The sequence below is a fragment of the Gallus gallus genome, chromosome 3, assembly GCF_016699485.2.
Source record: "Gallus gallus isolate bGalGal1 chromosome 3, bGalGal1.mat.broiler.GRCg7b, whole genome shotgun sequence".
Taxonomy (NCBI): Eukaryota; Metazoa; Chordata; class Aves; order Galliformes; family Phasianidae; genus Gallus; species Gallus gallus.
The window spans coordinates 85,036,959-85,058,896 of NC_052534.1; the positions used below are offsets into that span (position 1 = coordinate 85,036,959).

The 21,938-nt window shown below is 35.8% G+C and overlaps 1 protein-coding gene across 1 annotated transcript in view; it reads left to right on the forward strand.

Annotated features, from left to right (window-relative positions):
• EYS (eyes shut homolog) overlaps positions 1–21,938 on the forward strand; it is a 676,382-nt gene that overhangs the window by 447,284 nt on the left and 207,160 nt on the right. The window contains exon 27 of the mRNA XM_040698528.2: positions 5,945–6,057. Coding sequence (XP_040554462.1) covers positions 5,945–6,057 — 113 coding nt within the window. The remainder of the gene's footprint in view (positions 1–5,944; positions 6,058–21,938) is intronic.

Genomic DNA, 21,938 nt, shown 5'->3' on the forward strand with positions numbered 1-21,938 from the left:
AAGAAAGGCCAGACATTGCTAGCCATAAAACTTATGGAAATCTTTCCATACTTTGAAATATTCATATAACTTTTGAGAAGCACCATTGCGCTTGCTTAAATGCTAGGCAAGAAGAAATTTAAAAAATAAGGATCTTGACCAAGAACAAGCTTTCATTGAAGTGGTAAAGGAGCTTACTTCCCTTGAATCTTTTAGACTTACTGATTTTAAAGGGCTTAATCAATTCATTTTGGCTTAATGAGCCATTCTCAGCCAGAACAAAATGGTAGAATAATGGGAAATTGACAGTGAAACAGTGAAAAGTGAGTTTTCTGCTGCTTAGTTTAGGTGATGCAGGAAGAATGTGGATGCCTGTTAGTCAGTGAGCTGGCTGTTCCTAAATCTGGGCCCAGGCAGGTGAACAGTCAAGCTCCCGATGCAAAGCGTAGCAAGGCAGGAGGTGGTTTACCATCCTGGCCTACTCACATGGTCTATTCCATGCACTTCAGTGGAGGGGACTGGACGATCTCTTAACTTCTTTATTTCCCCCAGCAGGAGAAATTCTGAAACCCCTGATTTGAGTTGCTAGAACAAATGAGAAATGAGGAGGCGAGCCACAGACATACATTGCCCTAGGCAGATCAGGGATTCTTTTCTCTCTCTTCTGTCTATTATGTTATGCTTCATCATTCTTGTTTCATAAAAGTTTTGTGAAAGTGTTTCAATATCCATGACAGATCTGATAAACAGAGACTCAGGATATGAGCAATACATTCTTCAAAAAATTCAGCACAAGCTGTTACACAAAAAATAATTTTTATTTAGCTTACTCCTTAAACTCCTTTAAAAAGTCCATTTTTTAGTATCAGAATTAAAATGATTTTGAGACATTTAGCTCAGTATCACAATTTCAGTTTAAAGTCATCTATTATATTAACATATCAATTAAACAAAACTTTTATATTGTATTTCAATTTATGCTTAGAGTTTAATTTCCTGACCAGTACTGGTCAGGATGTAGGAGAAACTTTAGCTCCTTTCTGTTTCATATGCTTTATTTTATTTATGGAGATATATAGACAATTATACCTTTATACCTTCCCATTTTTCTTTCCTACTTATTACTTAACTAGTATCAGTACAGAAATTAAAGTAATATTCCTTCTCCTTTATTATAGGTGTTTTCTTTTTACTACTTTTCTTTTCAGAACAAATACCACTTTTTATCTTCGTATACATCTTGAAATGTCACTAAAATCTAATACAATTTATTTATGCTACACTATCTAACAACTAAAATGTGTGTGCATTCACATTGAAGCTAACTATAAAAAAGTAAATATTAGGAAATGCAGTGACAAACAGCATAGATGTGTCAGGGGAAAAAAATGTGAAACATTACCAAACACTGCATCATGGTACACTGTAATATCTATAGTGAGAAACTCTAAGATGTATAAAATCTATCCTGAGGCGAGTCAAATGAGGAAAGATTGTGCTATGCTCTGTTTTACATTAATTATGTTTTTGCAATAAAAAGCTCTGATCATAGGCCAAAACCTAATTATATTATTTACAAATCTGTAGAGAAATGACAGCATGCAAGCTCATTTTACTAGGAACTCAATTCTAGGCTAATTCTACCTAACAGCAGCTCTAATTTAGGCTAGGCAGTAAGGGATGTTAATAAATGCTTTGGCATATATGTGTGAACTTTTCCTACCAGGTAAGTATCTGTACTCATTTTTGTCAAGTATAAAGGGCATTTAAAGAGCATGGTTACTATATGTCAAACATATCTGCATAGTTTCTGAATAGAGAATTGTACTGAATTTAATTTTTGGTGTTGCTATGACCCTGACATTTTCAGGCATTTTAAGTATTACAATCTGTCAGTGTATGAATGTATTTTTGTAAGTGGGAGGAAACTGAGAAACATGAATTCCCTGTTTTAATACTCTAATCTGCTGATAGCAACTAGTATCTATTCTCAAAAATAGTGGAATAAAACATTGCTACTTTTTTATTATTATTTATTTATATCAGTAGCCCTTTTTCTTAAATACATATAGGAATACATTAGCTTCTTGTATAGATAGCATATTTGTCGAGATTGTACTCCAAAGGCAAGAGATTGTTTGACCAGGGTGTTTGTGATGTAGTTATGATTACAGAACGAAGAAGAGGCATCTAGGAATTTTAACAATACTTTAGAGAAATCCATTATATTCAAAATATACAAATATCCGTGTAAGAGAAATGGTTAGGCGCTCACTCTGTGTGTTTGTTTCTGGGGTAAGGAAATCATGTTATTAAAATATTCACTGATAATGGTGCTTGGGGGAATGTGCAGATAAAGGTTGATTCCCAAGCCAAGCATTAATTTTCTGTTCAGTGTGCAAAATGGATCATAGGTTGCCATAGTGAATTTTCCCCACGCTAACTTGATATTCAGTCTAGAAAGCACTTAACAAGGAACAGTGAATGTCATAAATGTTAAAGCTATATTGTGTCTGACCTTTGCTTTTACTGGTTCCTTTTGTTTTCTTTCTTTCTCTTTGTTTGCTTTTACACTCCCAAGAATGAGGGAAACTTGAACAACTTACATGGTGTAACTGAAAAGTATCATGATTAAGCTTTGGTGAAGCTTCATAAATGTTTAAGAGAGAGAAGAAGGGTTCTAAAAAAATGATTTATGCAACTAATATTTAAAAATTGTATTTTTTTTTCATTTTTGTTTCAGGCAATGTTTTGGGTCCCGTGTCACTTCTCAGTAGTGTGTAACTTCATGTTTTTGTTCATATTAAATTTGCAACAGATCCAGAATTCCATTAATTTGAAAGTTAATTTGCTTATAAAAAGCAGGAAAAAAAGACTTACAAGTACCATATACAAAAAGTAAAAAGTGATACTTGGTAGGACAATGCACAGTCAAAGATTACTTGGAATTGTCAGCCTGTAGAAGTGACAGTAGAAGGGGAAATTTCCTTGGGATCCAGGAGCAGCCCTGTACATCTTGAATGCAGAGCATTGCTGGAGTCATTGAGCTTCTTAAAAGCAAGACTAGAGGAAGGGACTCTCCCTGGCATTCTAGTAAAACCTAACTTTAAAACCATTCTCTGTTTTAAAAATCAGTTTTTCATTTAAAGTAAAAGGCAGGCTTCAGTGGGTTGGAGAGAACAAGAAGCCATCACAGTATGAAATATGTTTTGCTGATTGGTAAAGAAGAAAGCAAATATATAGGCTATAGACCGTAATTCTTTTAATGACTTCTAATGATAAGAATAGAGAAAGGGAAGATTCCTTTGGAAAAATCTCTTTCTATTAATTTCAGATTTTTAAATTATTATTTTTTTTACCTCCTTAAATTTGCAGCATGTACAGAATATTATGGCAGAGTTTCCCAGTTTAACTTTGAGTTGTGTGAAAAGTACACCTTTCAGGTTGCTTTCATCCTGGTACCGATTTATGTAATTTAATGTCCTTTTGATTCTGTACTGTAAGAAATTGTGGAAACTCTTATTTCATCTGCACATTACTCTTAACTCTCCTTGACAGTGGATTTTCCTGAGAATAGATTCCTGACCTGTATAGTCAGTCAGTTCAGAAACTCATATGCATCATGATCCCTATATACCTCATATTTTTTGCATATTTTGAAATTCTCTTACATCTCTTCTTAGGATTTTGGTTTTGCAACCCTAAGTAACTTGTGCATAAGTTGAGGAGCACAGATGCTGATACAGATTTCTCAGAGGCTTTCTAGGGGCTTTCCATAATTGAGAAAGCTCACTATTCCCATTTTTGTTGTTTCTGTTTTAACCATTCTTCTCATTTATTGAAGGCCCCTTGTTATCCCGAGGTGACTGAGTTATTTTAAAGTTCATTAGAATATGAACTTGTTAAAAACCTGTTGGAAATCAAAGACTATGTACCGAGGCATCCTTTTCATATGTTGTATTCCTCCTATGAGTTACAGTTTCCTTTTTCAGAAACCATCTAGACTGTTCACCAGTATGTTATATTCATGCATGTGTCTGTTAATATTGTTCTTTGAGGTGGTTTTATTTGTATGTCTAGAATGGAAATTGGACTTACTGACCTGTAGTTTGAGATGTGCTCTTGCATTTCCCTGCCTTGTCTTCCTTTTCCAAATCATAAAAAGCCAAGAAAACCAAACAACCAATCAGCCAAACAGAAAAAAAGGTCAAAGAACCAACTGAAAACAAAAGCAAAAGTCCACATCTCCCATTTCTGTGATCTGGAAGCCAGTTTGAAGAGATGACCATAGTAAAATAGCTCATTAATTCCTTTTAGTTGAACACTATTTGCTGTTTTATTTATTTGTTTTGTTTTGTTTTGTTTGTTTGCTACTGTTCAACTTTGTTAATTTATTTTGAAACATTTTCTAGTGGTGTTTCAATGTGAGACAGATCTCTGAAGTATTCTTACTAAAAAGGGTTTCTGGCATGGGAACCTCCCAGAGATCCTTTGCATTAAATTTTTATTTGGTGAGTTCATTTATGCTTCCTGCTAGAACCATATCTCTTTGAAAAATCTGTACTTTGATGGTGTGATAGTCCTACCTTTCTGGCAGGCTTCCTGCTCCTGTTGGATTTTAAAAAGCCTTTAATGCTCATCATTATGCCTTTATAAAGCTGTTACTGAAAATCTTTTTATTTTAATTTGCCTTGCCCGCTTTATTAGGTTTTCATTGCCAACACTTATATTGTTCTCTATTCTCCTTCATTTGGACAGGACTTCAAACTTTGAAGGGTATCATCTTATCCCTTATAAATATTGTAGTTCTTTTTTTCGTTTGGTTAGTTGGGCTTTTTGCCTTAATATTTAAACATCATAGGTTTGGGAGGCTTTTTTCTTCTATTAGTTTATTTGCTTTTTATTTTTTAGGGAGGAGGGAATCTCTAATAGCTCGTTTTAAGTCATTAATTCATCTGCATAGGCTTTAGCCTTTTGAATGCTTACTTGAATTCTTTTTAAAATATCCCTTTATTTTTATATAGTGTTCCTGTATTAAACAATTACCTCAATGACTCTTCTCCTTCTGCAGGTATCTAAACCCGCCTTAATGATTATCAGTGTTAGGAATGGTTGTGCTAAGGACCAACCTGTGTCGTACTTCTCATCCTCTATGTTCAGAGCCATCTGTCATTTAGATGACTCAAGTTGTCCCCTCCTCCACTGTTACTGTGGAATAAAATGTAAATCCATAGACATTAAATTTATTGCAAAACTATGGAACTCTCACCTACTCATTGGCACCACGAATATGTACACATGACCTGGTGTGACCAGACCCTCTCCCAGTTCAGTGGCCTACTCTATAAGTCTCAGCTGCAATGTTTTGTTTATACATTATAATAGTTGCCAACATATTTTGTCAGTGTTGCTTGTTTAAGTGGCAATTTATTGTTGATTGGTTTGTTTGTAGGTTGCTTTTTTTTCTCATTTCCAGTGCCCCTAGTGTTATTCTCATTCTCAGCAGGTCCTTAGGCAGCTTTGAATCATCACTAATGGTGCTAGATGTCTTTTAAGCAGGGAAGTAGTAAACTTAAAAGTAAATTTTTAAAAGTAGATTTTTCAAAGCTTCCTTGTTTGCTATTCCCTATGTCCTGTGTTCATCTGTAAAAAAAAAAAAAAAAAAATAAGCCCATGATTAATATTAGACAAGTCCACTTCTTGCTGAAATCATACTATAGCTGTTGTGCTGTTTCTGTGTCCAAAATTCTCTGAGTTGATTTTCAAAAGGCAATCCTGCTTATTTTGCTGTCATTTCAAAGGTATTTGATAGAATTTTGTAATGGTAAAATAAATGGAGACCAGGAGGGTTCTTCAGCAGTGAGGTTGAAGCATGTTAGAAATCTTTCACAGAAGCATAATGCTTTTCAAAACTGATTACAAAGACAACAAGCATAAGAACTGTGTGCATTTTTCTCCTTTGTAGATACCGGAACCTGTCTACAATTTCACTGGCTGTATACAAGTAATAGAAATCAATAATGTGGGACCTTTCAACTTCTCTAATGCTGTGGGAAGAAGGAATATTGACAGTTGCAGGTAAAGTATCCTCTGTACCTTTTCAAATCAGAAGAAACTGTTGGTTTTTTTCTCCCTTAAATAGGGTGTCTATTCTAGATAATTTCTACAACAGTCAGAGAGAAAAAGATGATTATACAGATGGATACTGTGCTTTCTTGTTTGCTTCTCAAGCCTTCTCTTTTTGAGAGATGCTTTTTGCTGAGTAGATCAGTTAAGCTTGATGGCTAAATTAGAGTGAGATTTCAGGTCTGCCGAGACATAAGACCAATGAGGTCTGCTTAGTCCAATCTGTGTTTGTAGTATGTACAGGAATCTGGACAAAAGGGAGAAAGCTTCTAAGCAAATTAGGCTTAGTTTCATTTTAAACTTCTGTAATTTGGAGTAGCATATTATTTGTGGCATGATAATTTATAGATCTGTATGCCAAGATTTATTCCAATTTGTATTAATACTTCCCTTTTATTTAGTCAATTAGAGTAGACTATGGCTGATGCTGTGTAGCATCAATATTAAATATTGTTTTATTTGAATCAAAACTCAGTGATTTATTTGAAATAGAACTTAGTGATCTGAAATAGAATATGCTGGGGTCCACCCAGCTGGAAAATAGATCTGCAAGCAATGGCCTAGGAGTCCTGATGAACAACAGGTTGAATATGAGTCAGCAATGTGCCCTGGCCACTAAGAAGGCCAATGGTATTCTTAGCTGTGTTAGGCAGAGGATCACAAGCAGATAGAGGGGTGTGACCCTTCCTTTCTACTCATCATTAGTGAGGCCACATGTGGAGTGCTATGCCCAGCACAGAGGAGATCTGGACGTACTGGAAAGAGTGACTGAAGAACAGAACCATGTATCCTGTGAGGAAAGGCTGAGAGATCTGGGCAGTTCAGCCAAAGAAGAGGGATCTCAGGGGGAATCTCACCAATGAATGTTAATGAGTCTATGAACACCTGCAGGGAGAATGCAGAGAGGATGGATCCAGTATCTTTTCATTGGTGCCCAGTGCCAGGACAAGAAGCAATGAGCATAAACTGGAACAGAGCGGTTTTCCTCTGAACAGCAGGATTCTTTGTGTGGGTGATGTGTGGGTGATGGAGCCCTGGCACAGGTTACCCAGAGAGGTTGTGGAGTCTCCTCCTTGGAGATCTTCAGAAGCTGCCTGGATGTGGTCCTGCATACCCTGCTCTGGGTTGGACCAAATGGATGGAGAAGTCCCTTCCCACCTCTGCCATTCTGAGATTCTAGGGCCTGTTACTTGCAAATACTTACTGTGTATATGTAACTAATTAGGTGAGTAAAATTACATGATAGATTATATATATGGACTTTGAAAATAGTCTTATTTGTAAAAGGATGGTGGAAGGTATGCAGAACATCACAGTTCCCGTATCCTGGACAGCACGTTCCTTTTCTCTCCCTACTTTTTCTAGAATCCTGATGATGAATCTTAACAGCGTCCAGCTCCTTGTTGCTCACAGAAACCAGTTGCATCCTGGCATCTATTCCAGTCTGTGAACAGGAGTAGGAAACAGAATTCAAAGTATTCTGAATTTCCCTGGGTGGCATGGTTGACCCATAGGAGAGGACTGCAGGGAACCTTGGCAAGCATTCTCTGCCGTTTGACGTGTGGATTTTGTATCTGCCTGAGTGTGGCAGCTTCCATTGTTCCTTGCTCTTTATTTTAGTTATAACCTGCATGCATGCTGACCATCACTGATCTTTAAATATAAATTCTGCTTGTCAGAAGGTGTCCAGAAAGCTCTGCTACTATTCTCTTACAATATGAACCTCTTGGGAAGAGATGTTTCTCTTGAGGAGGAATGAAAATGTGTTTGAAGAAAGTTGCTAAAATTTGGCAATACAAGTTGCAAATATGAGAAGCTGGTGAATGCTAGAAAGCCTAGTGTACACAGAATTCATATGGTTCTCTTGATGCAATATTGCTACAGTTGGAGCTGCCTGGCGGACACAGAGTACTTACTCTACAGTGTGGAAGAAAATGCTCTCCAATTTCTTCCTGCAATATCATCCCCGTATTTGTCTTTCTGTGACACTGACTGTTTCTGTTCTTGCTGCTGCCATTTTTCTTTAATTGCCCTTCTATCTGTCATCACCCGTTTTCAGTTTTTTTACTCATTTTGAGTATCCTAGCTTTTGCAAACTTAGCCATACTCTGGTGTCGTCCATGTAACCTGATGGATTTTTTAACTTCTTGGTCCTCTACATGGATTACTTCATTATAGTGATGTAGTAGGTCAGCTTAAGAGAGACATGCAGAAACTTCTTAAAGTGTATGGGCTTGTGAGTAAATTTTAAGCTTATGAATTTTTAATAGCTTTGAAATTTACTCAAATGTGTTCTGCCATTTTTCTAACTAGATCTATTTGTATTTTAAAATGCCAAAAGGATGTGCTAATATGTGCACAGAATACAGAGAGTTTTCAAAAACAAATTTTAGATACAGTTCATTAACCTTTTCAAAACTATTGGCATCACTACTTCAGAATGTATCAGTGCTTTTCTATATAGATATTATAGAATTTGGAGCTTATCTCAGGACAGTAATACAATTTAGGTTACAATTTAAAAACTTTTGAGAAACAGCAAATGAAACCACAACATTAATTTCCTGAAATATTTAACTGACTATCCACTGCATAAAATATCCAAAATAAAGGGCAAGAATTATTGGTTCTCTAGCATCTTTAGTCTTGGTTGGTTACTTTTGTTTGTTTGTTTTTGTAGCGCAAAATGCATACACTGCAAAAGAAGGAGAATTATTTTAATTTAATTAATTAAATTAATTAATTAAATTATTTATTTTAATTTAATTAAAAGTTGGTAAATGGAGATGGGGGCAACGTGGCAAATTCCTGTAATTTCAGGAGGTACAAAAATTGGCTAATACTCAAGAGGATGTTTGGTAAAGGTAGCACTACTCTATTGGAAATGATCAAAGACCTTAAAAATTGTGGTAGTCCTGATCATTCTGAATGATGCAGGATTTCTGGGCATGTGCAGAAGCACCAAAGTTCTACAAGTTCTAATCCATATGGTCACAGCCCAGGTCCTTCTCCTAAGCACAGGTATCAACACAGCAGCATAGAGAATATTGCTCCAAAAATTAGATATCTGGGAAAAAGTGGAGATGTTACAAATAAAATTTATCTATACTAGATGAGTCAGGATTTGTTCTCAGCTTGGGGGTATTTGATTTCTTCTCAGATCTGGATTCCATCTCATTGTGGGGATGTTTGGGTCCTTGCTCATCATTTATAAAGGAAAGCAGAGCCTCAGGGAAGCTGCCCTTCTCAAATGGAAGCAGACTAGACTTCTGGTTCCTACTCCTCAAATTACATAGTTCATTACATTATCAAAAAGTGCATGATGTTCTACTGGGGCTCAGGTGATGGATTACTTTTCAGGTAGATAAGGCCCTGTGTTAAACTGGATGCTCTGGTATCATGGCACAGATCCAGGAACACTCTCGTTCACACAGGCAGCTGAACTTGGGGGCACTCACTGCACTGCAGAGAAGAGCAAGCATGACACAGTTCAGTCTCCAATCCTTTGTTTTCAGCAAAGTTTCTAGGCTGAGATGGGTTATATCTAAGTTTGTGCATTATTCTGAAATGGGCTTTCAGTACAAGCGTAAACCTTGTTTCTCAGCTGAAGCAGTCAGGATGCTGTGGTCATTCTGCTCTTAACTCAAGTAGTGTGCAGGCTACTAGTGCCTCTTGACTTCCCATGGGGCAGATACCTCTTTCATCTTTCTGTGACACAGAATGGAGAAAGAAAATTTCTGCAGACACAACCTCTTTAAGCCTGAAGTTCAATGAGATGCTGCAGCACATGGTACCAGGGGAGCGGAAGAGCTGGGATGGATGGGTTGCACTGGATGAGCCACACGGAGAGCCTGTCAGAGCTTCCTGCTGCAAGGTGCAACTAAGGCAGGGTTAGAAATGGCAGAATAAAGCTATGGGCAGGAAAATGAAAGTCAGCTTGGCTCTCTGAGAGCAGATTTGCAGCCGTAAAAGTCCTCCGAGGTATGCGGGTTTTGCTTTCAGGAAAGGTTATCATAGACCCATGTGAATTAGTAAAGGTCAGTCTCCAATAGGTAGTTTTCTGGAATTACACTAGATTCTATCCTTAGCTAAATCTTATCAAAGTGTATTTTAAGACAGTATTTAAACTATTCCTGCCCCAGAGTTATGAATATATAGGCCATTTTAGAAGATATTATTTAACGTCCAACAGTTGTAGAAGAGACAGTTGGAGATCTCTGATGAGATCTGCTAAGAAATGAAATCTTTTTTTCTTTCCTTCTGCTGAAGAAGGATATTAGGATGTGTTAATCCAATAAAAACCCTCTGTAAGTGTTTCAGAAAATGTTGCTGGAATAGATTTGCTGCAAAAAATGTTTATCACTGTCAGACAGAATTGAGATAACAGAGATAAATGAAGTTTTGATTCCCAGTATTAAAAGCTGATGTTTACTGTAGGTCAGTTCTAGCTTAGTGTTTGGGACCTGGGGTTGCTTTATATTTCTCGGTTTACTATATGCAGAAAATTCAGAGGTTTCAAACATACAGCCATGTAAACAAAATACACATTTGTTGTGGATGGAGACCAAAGCACTGCACATTTTACACATAAGAGGAAGGCAGAAAGATATTTACTGATTTAAAATAGATATAGCATGGTAATTTGAACAGTGATGACAGTGAGTTAACAAGATTCAAAATGGCTTGATATCCTTGAGCATTTGCTACACAGTGGGTGGGAGGTACACAATGAATCTAAGATCAAATCTTAGTGAAGGTAGTATAGCTTAAAAGCAGCATATCACTTACCAGGAATCTGTTGGCAAGGCGTCACCATATCCTGGGTGCATCTCTGTGCAGGTGTTCATAGCCTTGAGGGGTGTCCCTGCTTGAGGGTAGGTTCTGGTGTGCAGCCAGCTGCTTGCAAGAAGAGCTCTCAAAGGGGTTCTTAGGGGTAAGATGATTGACTCATAGTCATACAACGTAGAATTGGATCTGGGCCCCTCACTACAAGAAAGACATTGAGACCCTGGAAAGTATCCAGAGAAGGGCAATGAAACTGGTGAGAGGTCTGGAGCAAAAGTCTTATGAGGAGTGTTTGAGGGAGCTGGGGCTGTTTAGTCTGGAGAAGAGGAGGCTCAGGGGAGACCTCATTGCACTCTACAACCTCCTGAAGGGAGGTTATGATGAGGAGTAATTTGGCCTCTTCTCCCATACAGCAAATAGGACCCGAGGAAATGGGCACGAGTTGTGCCAGAAGAGATTTAGATTAGACATAAGGAAAAAACTTTTTCTCTCAGAGAGTGGTCAGGAACTGGAACGGCCTGCCCAGGGAGGTGGTGGAGTCGCTGCCCCTGGCAGTGTTCAAGAGGCGTCTGGATGAGGAGCTATGAGATATGGTTTAGTGGCTTGTGGTAACAATGATAATAGGAGGACAGTTGGAGTAGATGTTCTTGTTGGTCCTTTCTAACCCTGTGATTCTATGATTCTATTGATTTAGGTGTCTGTTATCAGTTCTCTGAGTTCCCTGTTTGAGACAATATGGTGGTCATTAACTACCTCCATGAAACCTTGATTGTTATCAGTCCCAAAGAAGAGGTCTTGCATTTGACTGTATGCACTAGGCCTTGAGCATAACGACTAGGCTAAGTGGGGGAGGGCGGGCAAGGACTGCACAGTCACACACATGCACATACACATATTTATACACAGATACCTACCCATGTCATTTAGTCTTTTTTAAAAAAATTACTAAATAAAAAAAATTACTGTTTTCTGCTTTCCTAAGAGGATTCTTACTGATGGATGCAAATGTACAATTTACATGCACGGTCTGGAGCTAAGAAACAGACTTCATCACTGCCTATAGGACAGCTTTTTGGATTTTATTTCCTGACAACTTTATTTTGCTGTTAATTTATCTTAAGATGTTTTTTCTAGGCTGAAACTAAGCTTCCTTTCAGAAAAGACTATAATGGCTATTTGCATTTAGGAAGGAAACTCTTGAATGTATATTACCTGTGTTTCATTCTATCAAGAGGATTGATGGATTTCGTAATGTATGGCAATTTTCTTAGGAGCTACACAATATATTTTGCAGTTCTCTACATGTTTTCAGTAAACCCTCGATTCTACTTTATTCTGTTTCCCACTTCCCAGTAAGTTCTAAATCCTCTTCCTTCTGTGGGCACTCACTCCCCTTTCCGTTCCATGGTTTTCTGTGATATTTTTTAGAACACTGCAAGAGACCCCTAACAGCTCTTTAGAATTCATTCTCCCGTGCAATTTCTCATCATGCCTTCTCCCCTATGAAATTTCCAGCTTTTTAAGAACATTATATAACTTACACAATCCAGAGCATCTGTCAACAGGTGTACGAGGTGGTTGATTTCCATCAACAGAATGAACTATACACTTTGGAAATGGGAAAATTTGGACTGCTGAAAATTATTTCTCAGCTGGTTGTAAAAGTCAGAAAGTTACCATTCCACACCTGGAAATGGAAAAGTGCTATATTGCTGCGTACTGTATTTTAGAGTTCCTGATAAGAGTCTGCAAAAGACTTAGTTAAGGTTAAAGGTTTTCTTCATCTGAATTCACCCAATCTGATGAACTCACATTCAGTCCAGTGTACAAGCAGGTGGAAATCACTAAGCTCGTCTACTTATATCTTAGTTTATAAATAAATACAAGACACTGTGAAACTTCGAGCTTACACTGTATGTGAAAGATTATTCCAAATTTTAAGTTATGTTCTTACATCTCAGTATAGGTAGTTATGTTTATATTTTTTCATAAACTTTGGAGTTGTGGGATTAACTGAAACAACAAAAAGAAAGTACAAGTGTAGTAGTGTAGAAGAAAATGATTCAATGAATAATACTGATATTACTCTTTTTTGTTTGTTTGTTTTGTTTAACATATTTTCTGTATTTTCTGTGGCAAACATACAGATTAGACTAAAATGTTTCCAGAGTACAGAATTGAAGATAAAGCTTCATTTATATTCATTTCATATATGATACTTGATGTTAATAGCTATTCTGTGCAATTTAAACACAATGATAAGAATAGCTTGTTCTTTATGTTTTTTTTTTTTTTTAACTTTTTTTCCTCTGTTATTTGTTGCTTTTGCTGGCTGATAACCTTTTTTTGTGTGTGTGTTACTGATTGTCTCTTCCTCCTTTTCCTGTTCCTGATTTTCTTTTCTGTACTTTCATCCTCACTGCTTGATTTGTCCCTTCTGATTACCCTCATCTTTTATTATATTTATTTTTAATGTTTTCTTTTCCTTTGTGAGTTCTGCTGTCATATGCAATTTCTTTTCTGCTGTAGCGTGTGAGTGAATTCTGGGTATTTTTCTGTTACCTTTTTTTCTTCCTTTGGTTTTCCTGTTCAGATGATAGCCTATAAATCCTCAAAATCACTGTAAGTGGTCGTGTAAGCCTTAAGCTCAGTCTTCTGAAGAATTTTGTGGAAATTGTTTGTGATAGGTATTAGACAAATTCATGTGCAGGCATATATGTAGGTGATATAACGTCTTCATAAATATTAAGCCTCTCTCCCTATTTCTGGAAAAGGCATCGTCTCATCAGCATAGCACAAAACTAACACTAATCATTTTTATTGAAACCCTCAATTTCTAAAAGATTAATAATATTTTTGTGATGTTTATATTTACCTTTCTTACTTTGCCACTTCAGACGTTACACCAACGGGAGAATGGTTCTTACTTCTGTCAACAAATTTCTGTGGCAGTCACTGTTGATGTGTCTGTAATGACCAAGTGTGATGAGATCTTGATTTCTGTTGGAATTGCCAGGTACTTGCATGACAGCTAATAAGTCATAAATGGTAGCATGCTTTTCTTTTTGTCCTGTTTTTATCAGGGAGGCATTTGCAAGGATATGTGTCAATTTAGTTATGCCAGAGGATGTGTCTGAGACACCGTTGCTGCAAATAAATGATACCTCAGATATTTTGGAAAACAGTCTGATGCAGCTGCACAGTAAGGAAATTTTGGGGAATAATATTCACAGATTTTTTAAAAGAAACGGACTTTCTGCTCTGCTGTTCATATGTATGTACTTCATTATTTTATAATGCATTTGTTTTGTGTGCTAAAAGGAAACTTTCAGTGCTCAAGAAATGCTATTTTTCATTCAGTTCACATCTTTGCATTTATTTTAGTGTTGTTAAATAATATTTAATATCTCTAGTTACTGGCGATTCTTACTTTATATGATTATTGAGTTTATTAATGCTATTTGTAGAGCTTCTTTCACCCCAAATATTTAACCACTGCATATAAATTGATCCCTTTGTACATCAGCAAAATAAAGTGCCAGGCTTTATTCAGAACACTCATATTACAGAACTGAAGATATTATCCAGTTTGTTACATTAATACTTCAGGAAAGAGAAATGTGTGCTTAGGAGGGAGGAATGTGTGTGTGTGTGTGTGTGTGTGTGTGTGTGTGTGTGTGTGTGTGTGTGTGTGTGTTAAAGATTTCTATCACAACAAAATATCTATCAGCCTTGACCTTTTTACACTGAATGGTAGATTGAAAGCCACACAAACTGTGAACAGTGTAAAAAGTCACCATATCCAACCACAACCCATTCTTAAAATGTGGAAATGAGAGAGATTACCTATCAGATGTCTTTTCAGTAGATCATCACAAGTTCTTTCATAGGAGATAAGAGAGTTAGGTATATGACAGAAGTCAGTGGGCCAGCCAGGAGTGGCTAAGAAATTCTGGGAGGCATTACAGTCTAAAGGACTACATGGTGAATTGTCTGTAATTGGACTGTTATCAAAGTCAATAGTGATCAGAATTAGAAGGCTACAAAGATACTTTTAAGGTATTTTTGCAGTGCTCCAGCCTCTCTCACCTGTGGATTCTATGATAATCTGACAGGTGTAAAGATGTAAGATCTGAGGTGTATATTTTTAGCTACAGCAAATGAGGAAGACTCCTTTTTTGCTTTACATCAAAGATTATAATTTCAGGAATCCTACAGATTGCTGCAACATTTGGGATTGCTCTAGGCTAATAAGAGTGTTGCTTACCTTCTACCACAGTGCTGTGAGTATTTATACCTTCCCAGAGAATCTGTAATTCAGGGAAGAACATATTTAGCTTTTGAAATATTAAGCCAAGAAAAGAAGTATTTTAACAAAATACATTTTTAAGATTTATGAGACTTATTTTCTGATGAATGAATCTAACTTTTTGTTGCTGTATTTCAACATGGTTTACCCATAAAAACAACATGACGTTGTAAACATGAAAGTATAAAATTTTATAGAAAACAAACAAAGGATTGGGATGAGAACTTCCCAACTTTCTAACAAGATTAGAACAGCTTCATGAAGCAAAAAACTAAAGATTTTTCTCAGGGATTTTAAAACTTCATCATACATATTTTTCACAGCATTAATTATATGATGTGTGACAGCATTTGCAATACTCTTTGGGAACCTTACCTTAATGGTTAAGAAAAATTATTTTAGTGACATGAGACATCAAGTAGTACGGTTCAGTAGTTTCCTGAAATAATCACTTGGGCTTCTAGCCAGACAGGTCTGTGAACAGTAAAACCCTCTTCTTCTACTTTATTAGAGTAGAAGAGAATAATATCTTTTTTTTTCTGCTTGTCTAAAGCTTGCATATGGGTGTATGGATGGTTTGACAGAATTCTGCTTTAAAGAGGTTTCCCTAAATATCTCGCCTTAAATTTATTATGAGCAGTGGTTCAGAAAAGCCAAGTATATATAACCAAAGGGATTGTCTAGAAAACAATTGAGTAATAAAATAAATTATCTTGTATATCTTCCTTAATGGATTATAATCACACTACATTTTAGTGCTAGCATTGAGGGCATTCCAATCTCAGAAATCTAGAAATAGAGATAAAATGTTATGTTATATACTCACAAATAATTACACTTCACAGCAGGTTTCCATGATTTCCAGGTTGTATGCAGAGAGTGCCTTGTGATGGAGATGTAGTTGCTCTTGTTATTGTAGCAGCCAGCACTGTTAAAAGAGAGGCATCCTAGGCAGAATAAGGAGGAATAAGAGTCGTACCAAAAGGAACAATCTGCCTACTGGAAACTTGAATCAGTATAAGATTTTCTCTTTGCCTTTTATCATCTTTGAGAATTGCTTTGATATAAAAGTATCAAAATTGATACAGAAGTAATAAGGAATCATAAGTTGCCTTCAACTTACAAAAGCCAGAATATCAAGAGAAAAGTTTAGAAGCTCAGTTTTATTCTATCTGGCAGCTATCTGCAGGAATCCATTCTTTGTGCTTTATTATGTCAGTGAATGGAGTACAGAACTTCATGACATAAAGTATTTGTGGGTTTGTAAAAATCTCATTTAAAAAAGAAGTAAAACAATCAGACTTTAAAAAATCTGTGTTTTTACAGAAAATAAAGCCAGTCACAGATAGTATTTCACTTTTTTAAAGAGGTTTTGAACATATTGTTACAATTTAAATGGTTTTAGCTTCTCTTTAGAAGAGCACTTTCAATATGCCTGTTCACGTCAGATCTATAAATGATTCAACAATCTAAATTTTAAAACCAGATTTTTTAAAGTCCCTTATATTATTGATAACCAAAATATGTCAATTTTAGTGATGTGTATTGTGACTCTGTAGTTCAGTGTTTATAGTATTTGTTTATTAAAAGGTATTTGAAATAAAATTCCTCTAAAATTGCTCAAATTGCTCAGACATTGCAGGTTCAATTATTAAAAGAAAAGAATATGCATGATAATATTTTTGCAGCTACTTTTTTATACAACTTCATATTTTGAGTTGTTGTTTAAGCAGGCCAAATACCAAAAGTAAGGACAATGTCCTGAGTAGTTTTTCTGGTTAATGCAGACAAGCAGTGTGAAGTAAACTTCTGGAGCAAAATGGCAAATGTGATTATCTACTTTCCTGTTCAGACAGATAATAGATAATTTAATTTCTGCTTACATTATTGAGTGTGATATTGGTTATACTGTACTGGTTTCTCCCAGAGAAGTGCATGAGGATTAGACAGGATAAAGGGTTTATTTAAAAAAAATCCTCAAAGAAATTGCAGGGGGGAAGAAAGTGTGGAAAGTTACCTCAGGAATTCAGTCTCTCTATTTGTCCTACAGGATGACTACAATCATTATAGTGTATACGAAGAGGGCACGTATGTTTTATAAGAAGAAATGCTGGACACAGAGGAGGTTTCTTTAGCTCAGCAGGGACCAGAATGTTAGAATCCATGGCTGAAAGATGTAACCAGAAACTCTGAATGGATAATCTTGAAGTCATATAATGGCTTAGGTTACAAGGGACGTTAAAGATCATCTAATTCCAACCCCCCTGCTGTGGTCAGGGTTGCTACCCACCAGATCAGGCTGCCCAGGGCCCCATCCAACTTGGTCTTGAAATGTCTCCAGAGATGTGGCATCCAAAACATCTCTGGGCAACCTGTACCTGCTAGCACCTTAGCACCCTCTGAGTAAAATAATTCTCCCAACATCCAACCTAAATCTCTCCTCTATTAGTTTAAAGCCATTCCCCCTTGTCATGTTGCTGTCTGCCCTTGTAAAAATTTGATTACCCTCCTTATTGTAAGCCCCCTTTAGGTACTAGAAGGCCGCAACAAGGTCTCCCCAGACTGTTCTCTTCTTCAGGCTGAACAAGCCCAACTCTTTCAGCCTGTCTTCATGGGAGTGGTACTCCAGCCCTCTGATCAGCTCCGTGGCCCTCCTCTGAGCAAAAGATGTACCTGCAGTGAGAAACATCATTCCTAGGTTCTAAAATCAAAACTATCAAATAACCTGATAAATATATAACTAGTTATTGAAAGATGTATTTGCATTTTATAAAACATGTTTATTAATTTCTTACTGTAATGCATTATACTTAAAATGATTCTGTGAGCCAGATAATATCCTTATTGGCAAATATAAGCAAGTTATTATGAATAGTTAACAAATGGTCTTCTCCAGAGATCTACTAAGCAACTTTTTCTTTTTTTTTCTAGAGGGAATTGGGATTGTTTGTTTAAAGCTGTAGTATTAAGTAATGCAGAACTAGAAAGATATATCATCCTTCAAGGGACATTGGCTATAAAGTTAAGAAAACAGTTTTATACCTGTAACTACTTGTTTGCAGCAGAAAAACAAATATATTTTTCAGTAAAAGAAACATTAATTCCTCTCAAAAAATCACATAAATATTTTACAATTACCTAATTTCTCAAGAACTAAATTGATTATAAATAGTTCATGTGTTGTTTTTTTTTTCTTTTCTATATCTGTAACCTGCAGAACCGTTTAATCATATCCTGTCTGACTCTTGCTCTGCAGTAGTGTAGATACACAGTGCATTAGTGCCCCCTGCAGCCTTGAAACATTAGTATAGTATTTAAAATTTTGATCTTTGTTCAAGTAATTATTCAGAAAAAATATCTTTACAGCTTTTAATCCTGTTGTATTCTTCCCTTTTTCTCCTTCTTTCTTTAGAAGTGAAATCATAGCTCATGAGTACAGAGAGAATGCTTTAGAAGTTTAGCCTTAGATTCTAGACACATTTTTATAGGCATTATATACATATATACAATATAGACACATTTTTATTAGCATATTTTTTTTTCCTGAAGAGCTAGTATGTTGAAAGCAGAAACTAGAAGTGATTTGTAATGTATGTGTAAACTTTTCAATGAATAGTTTCGACAAAGAAACACTCTCTTGGATTATATTCCACTATACACAGAATGTTCAGAGTATACAGTGATCACTGTTAAGTTTATGCAAATCTGCAGCAGGTATTCACATACATATTGGCCAAATCACACAAAATCACATGTATTGTAGATAAGTTTTGATGTTGTGTCCTCTCTTTTAGTTCCTTCATATATCCTTCTCAAATCATTGGTAAATTTCTAGAAACAATCTTAATTCTGGCTTTGAGAATTTCTTTTGAAGCTATGAGGTTTATAGGAAAGAGTATTTTGTCATAAGATTTCCAATAGTGGAAATCTTAAGTAATTTATTTATATATGGGAAAAGGAAAGGATTCAGCTCATAAGCCCCAGAGCTGATAAAATTGCAAGTGCTTTTCAGAAAACTACATGCAAATAAAAGAACTGTACTTTAAAAAAGAAAAAGAGTCATAGAATCATAGAATGGTTTGGGTTGGAAGGGACCTTTAAGATCATCTAGTTCCAAGTCCCCTGCTATAGACAGGGTCACCTCCCTCCAGACCAGGTTGTTCAAAGCCCCATCCAGCCTGGCTTTGGCCAGAGAGAGTGCCTGGCTTTTGGCCAAAAGAGAGAGAAAGGAAGAGAGAAGCCAAACAAAAATCTTTCTCTATGGTCTGCAAGAACTTACTGAGATATATGTGCTACAGATCAGGACTCTGAAACCGGATTTATTCATTTGTAATCTCTCCACCCACTCTAAAATTAGAAGAGAAGGAGACACTCCACTACTAGTACCTAAACAAGACCCTAGTTTTCATGTGTGAGCTAGCCCTTCTTTAACCCTCAGAAACATTCCTTATTTAAATAACAAGATGAAATATGTAATTTTTATGGATGTAAGGAGCAAGGCTGAAGGCCAAGTAATATTAGTCTATTGAAAAGGCAGTCATTTTCTAGAATTAACTGCCTAATGTATTTCATTGATGTTATAAAATTGAAAAATTATTGTATGAAAATGAAGGGAAGTGATTAGGTTCTTAAATTTCATGGCTCTATAAACACAAGTATGACATCATTAATTGGCTTCCAGAATTTACCAATTATTAAATCTATTTCATAAAACAAAGTTATAAGACATTCTTGATTGATTTAAAGTATGTGAAAAAAAATGAGTATATGAAAGAAATCTTAAGTGGAAAGAGTTCTAGTTGTAGTTGTAAGCGAAGTTAATTTTATTTACAGCAAGTTTTATCTCAATTTTATTCCATTAAAACTGGATTTCTAATATGAACATTAAGGTAAGTTCTTTCATCTGGCCATAAAGTAAGCCTGTGTCAGGTTTTAAGCGCAGCAAATTTGTCTAAAACAAAGGATTTTTGAAGGAAATTATTTTTTTCAACAACAAAAATATATGAGTATCTCCTAAGCTCTGCTAAACCTTTTGCTAGTGGCAGTACACAATTGATTTGCCATGGTGATTTTTATTTTCACTGTTGAAATCAGAATGTTAGACGTTTTGAATATTGAATTCCAAAAAAGTTGTCTAAATTTCTTACAGGGGGACCAAGAAAGTAATCAAGAAAGAGAAAATAGAAAAGAAGGAAAGAAAGCAACCTTTGTTGAATCATTTAACTTCCCAATCATGTTCAGATGATAACTTTCATTAAAAGCTTGTTTTGCTAGCATGATGATGAGCACTTGGTCAATACTGTACTTATATTTGAGCTACTCTGAGGTAACAACCCTGTTTAATCTCTAATATTGATGCTCTTCTTATAGAAGCTGTTCATGAGTTATCATTACTAAAGAATGATTGACAAATGTAGTGCAATTTGAATGTAATAGTAAGAAGTATTCTGTCACTCTGCCACTGAAAATATTCTTTTACTTTTGCCTGATTTGTCTTTGGCTCTTCCTTTGAAACTTGATTCATAGTTGGAACGATCAGTGACTTTGACTTATGGGCATTGCCTTATCCCAGATCATAACCAGTTACTTAAACCTCTAGAGGCATAGCATTTAGACACAGGTAGTGTATAAGATGCTGCTAGGTGCAACACATGCATGGTATCAGATTATTTAAGTTTTTTTCCCTAGTCCAGGTTGACCCATGATAATTTTAATATAGAATACTTTTAGTTTAATTTCTTCTCGGCTTCCCTATGATCTCTTTATGTCAGAGCATTTCAGCTGGTGAGAAGATGCGAAAGTATGAATAATCTGTTTTTAGCATTTTCTGTTGAGAAATTCAGTTTGAGAAAAGACAACTCTTTAATTATTCCTCGTCATAACCTAAATTGAATAATGCAGTGTAGTGGTGTGTTGATTTTTTGCTGCATTTGATCTTGATTCCTCCACTGGCTGTTTTGAGTACTGTTCTACAAGTTGAAAGACTGAAATCTGGAGACATCTGGAATTTCTTGTCCTTGTTTCTTATTTTTAAACTGTTATGCTCTTTTTCTGATGGTTCACACTAATAACATAGCTTCTCATTTGCAATTGTGATAATGCTGTGTATTAATTTCTTTATAAGATTTAGCTAAACCAGAGTTACTTTCTCATGCTGACATTAAAATTTTATCAATCATCTTTTCATTGTCATCTTAAGTTGTTCAAAGGTTTAGAAAAGAACAGTTTAGGCTTAAACAAAGTAAAAGTAAGCTCTGTTCTTTGTGATGAAGGTAATTAATGTGCAGTGTTTTAGCATATGCTTCAAATACCTACAATTTTTTTGGCTGTTGTTATATAATCAGAACATCCATTATTTTAAGTATTATATAGTGACTAGAAGCAGGAATTTGTCTTTGATCATCAAAGTTAATTTTTTCAGTTCCATCTCCGGATGGTCACCTATTTTAGAACAGCATGAGCTGAAGATGCCTCTCTCTTTGTGTTGGTCAGCTGCAGAGAGAATGAAGGTCATCAACTTTGGCAAGTTTCCACAGTCTTAGATAATAATGTTTGATGAAGTTAATTCTGTCCTAAGAGTTTTATTGGTAGTTGAAATGTATTAAAATATTTAGGAGGGGAAAGAATATTTTTGGTGGCATTTTGATGCTTTGGCCTATTTGGAAGGGAGAGGAGGTTGAACATGAGGTCAAAAGTATTGAACATGTTAATTTCTTTTTTATTGATTCTTCTTGTTGGT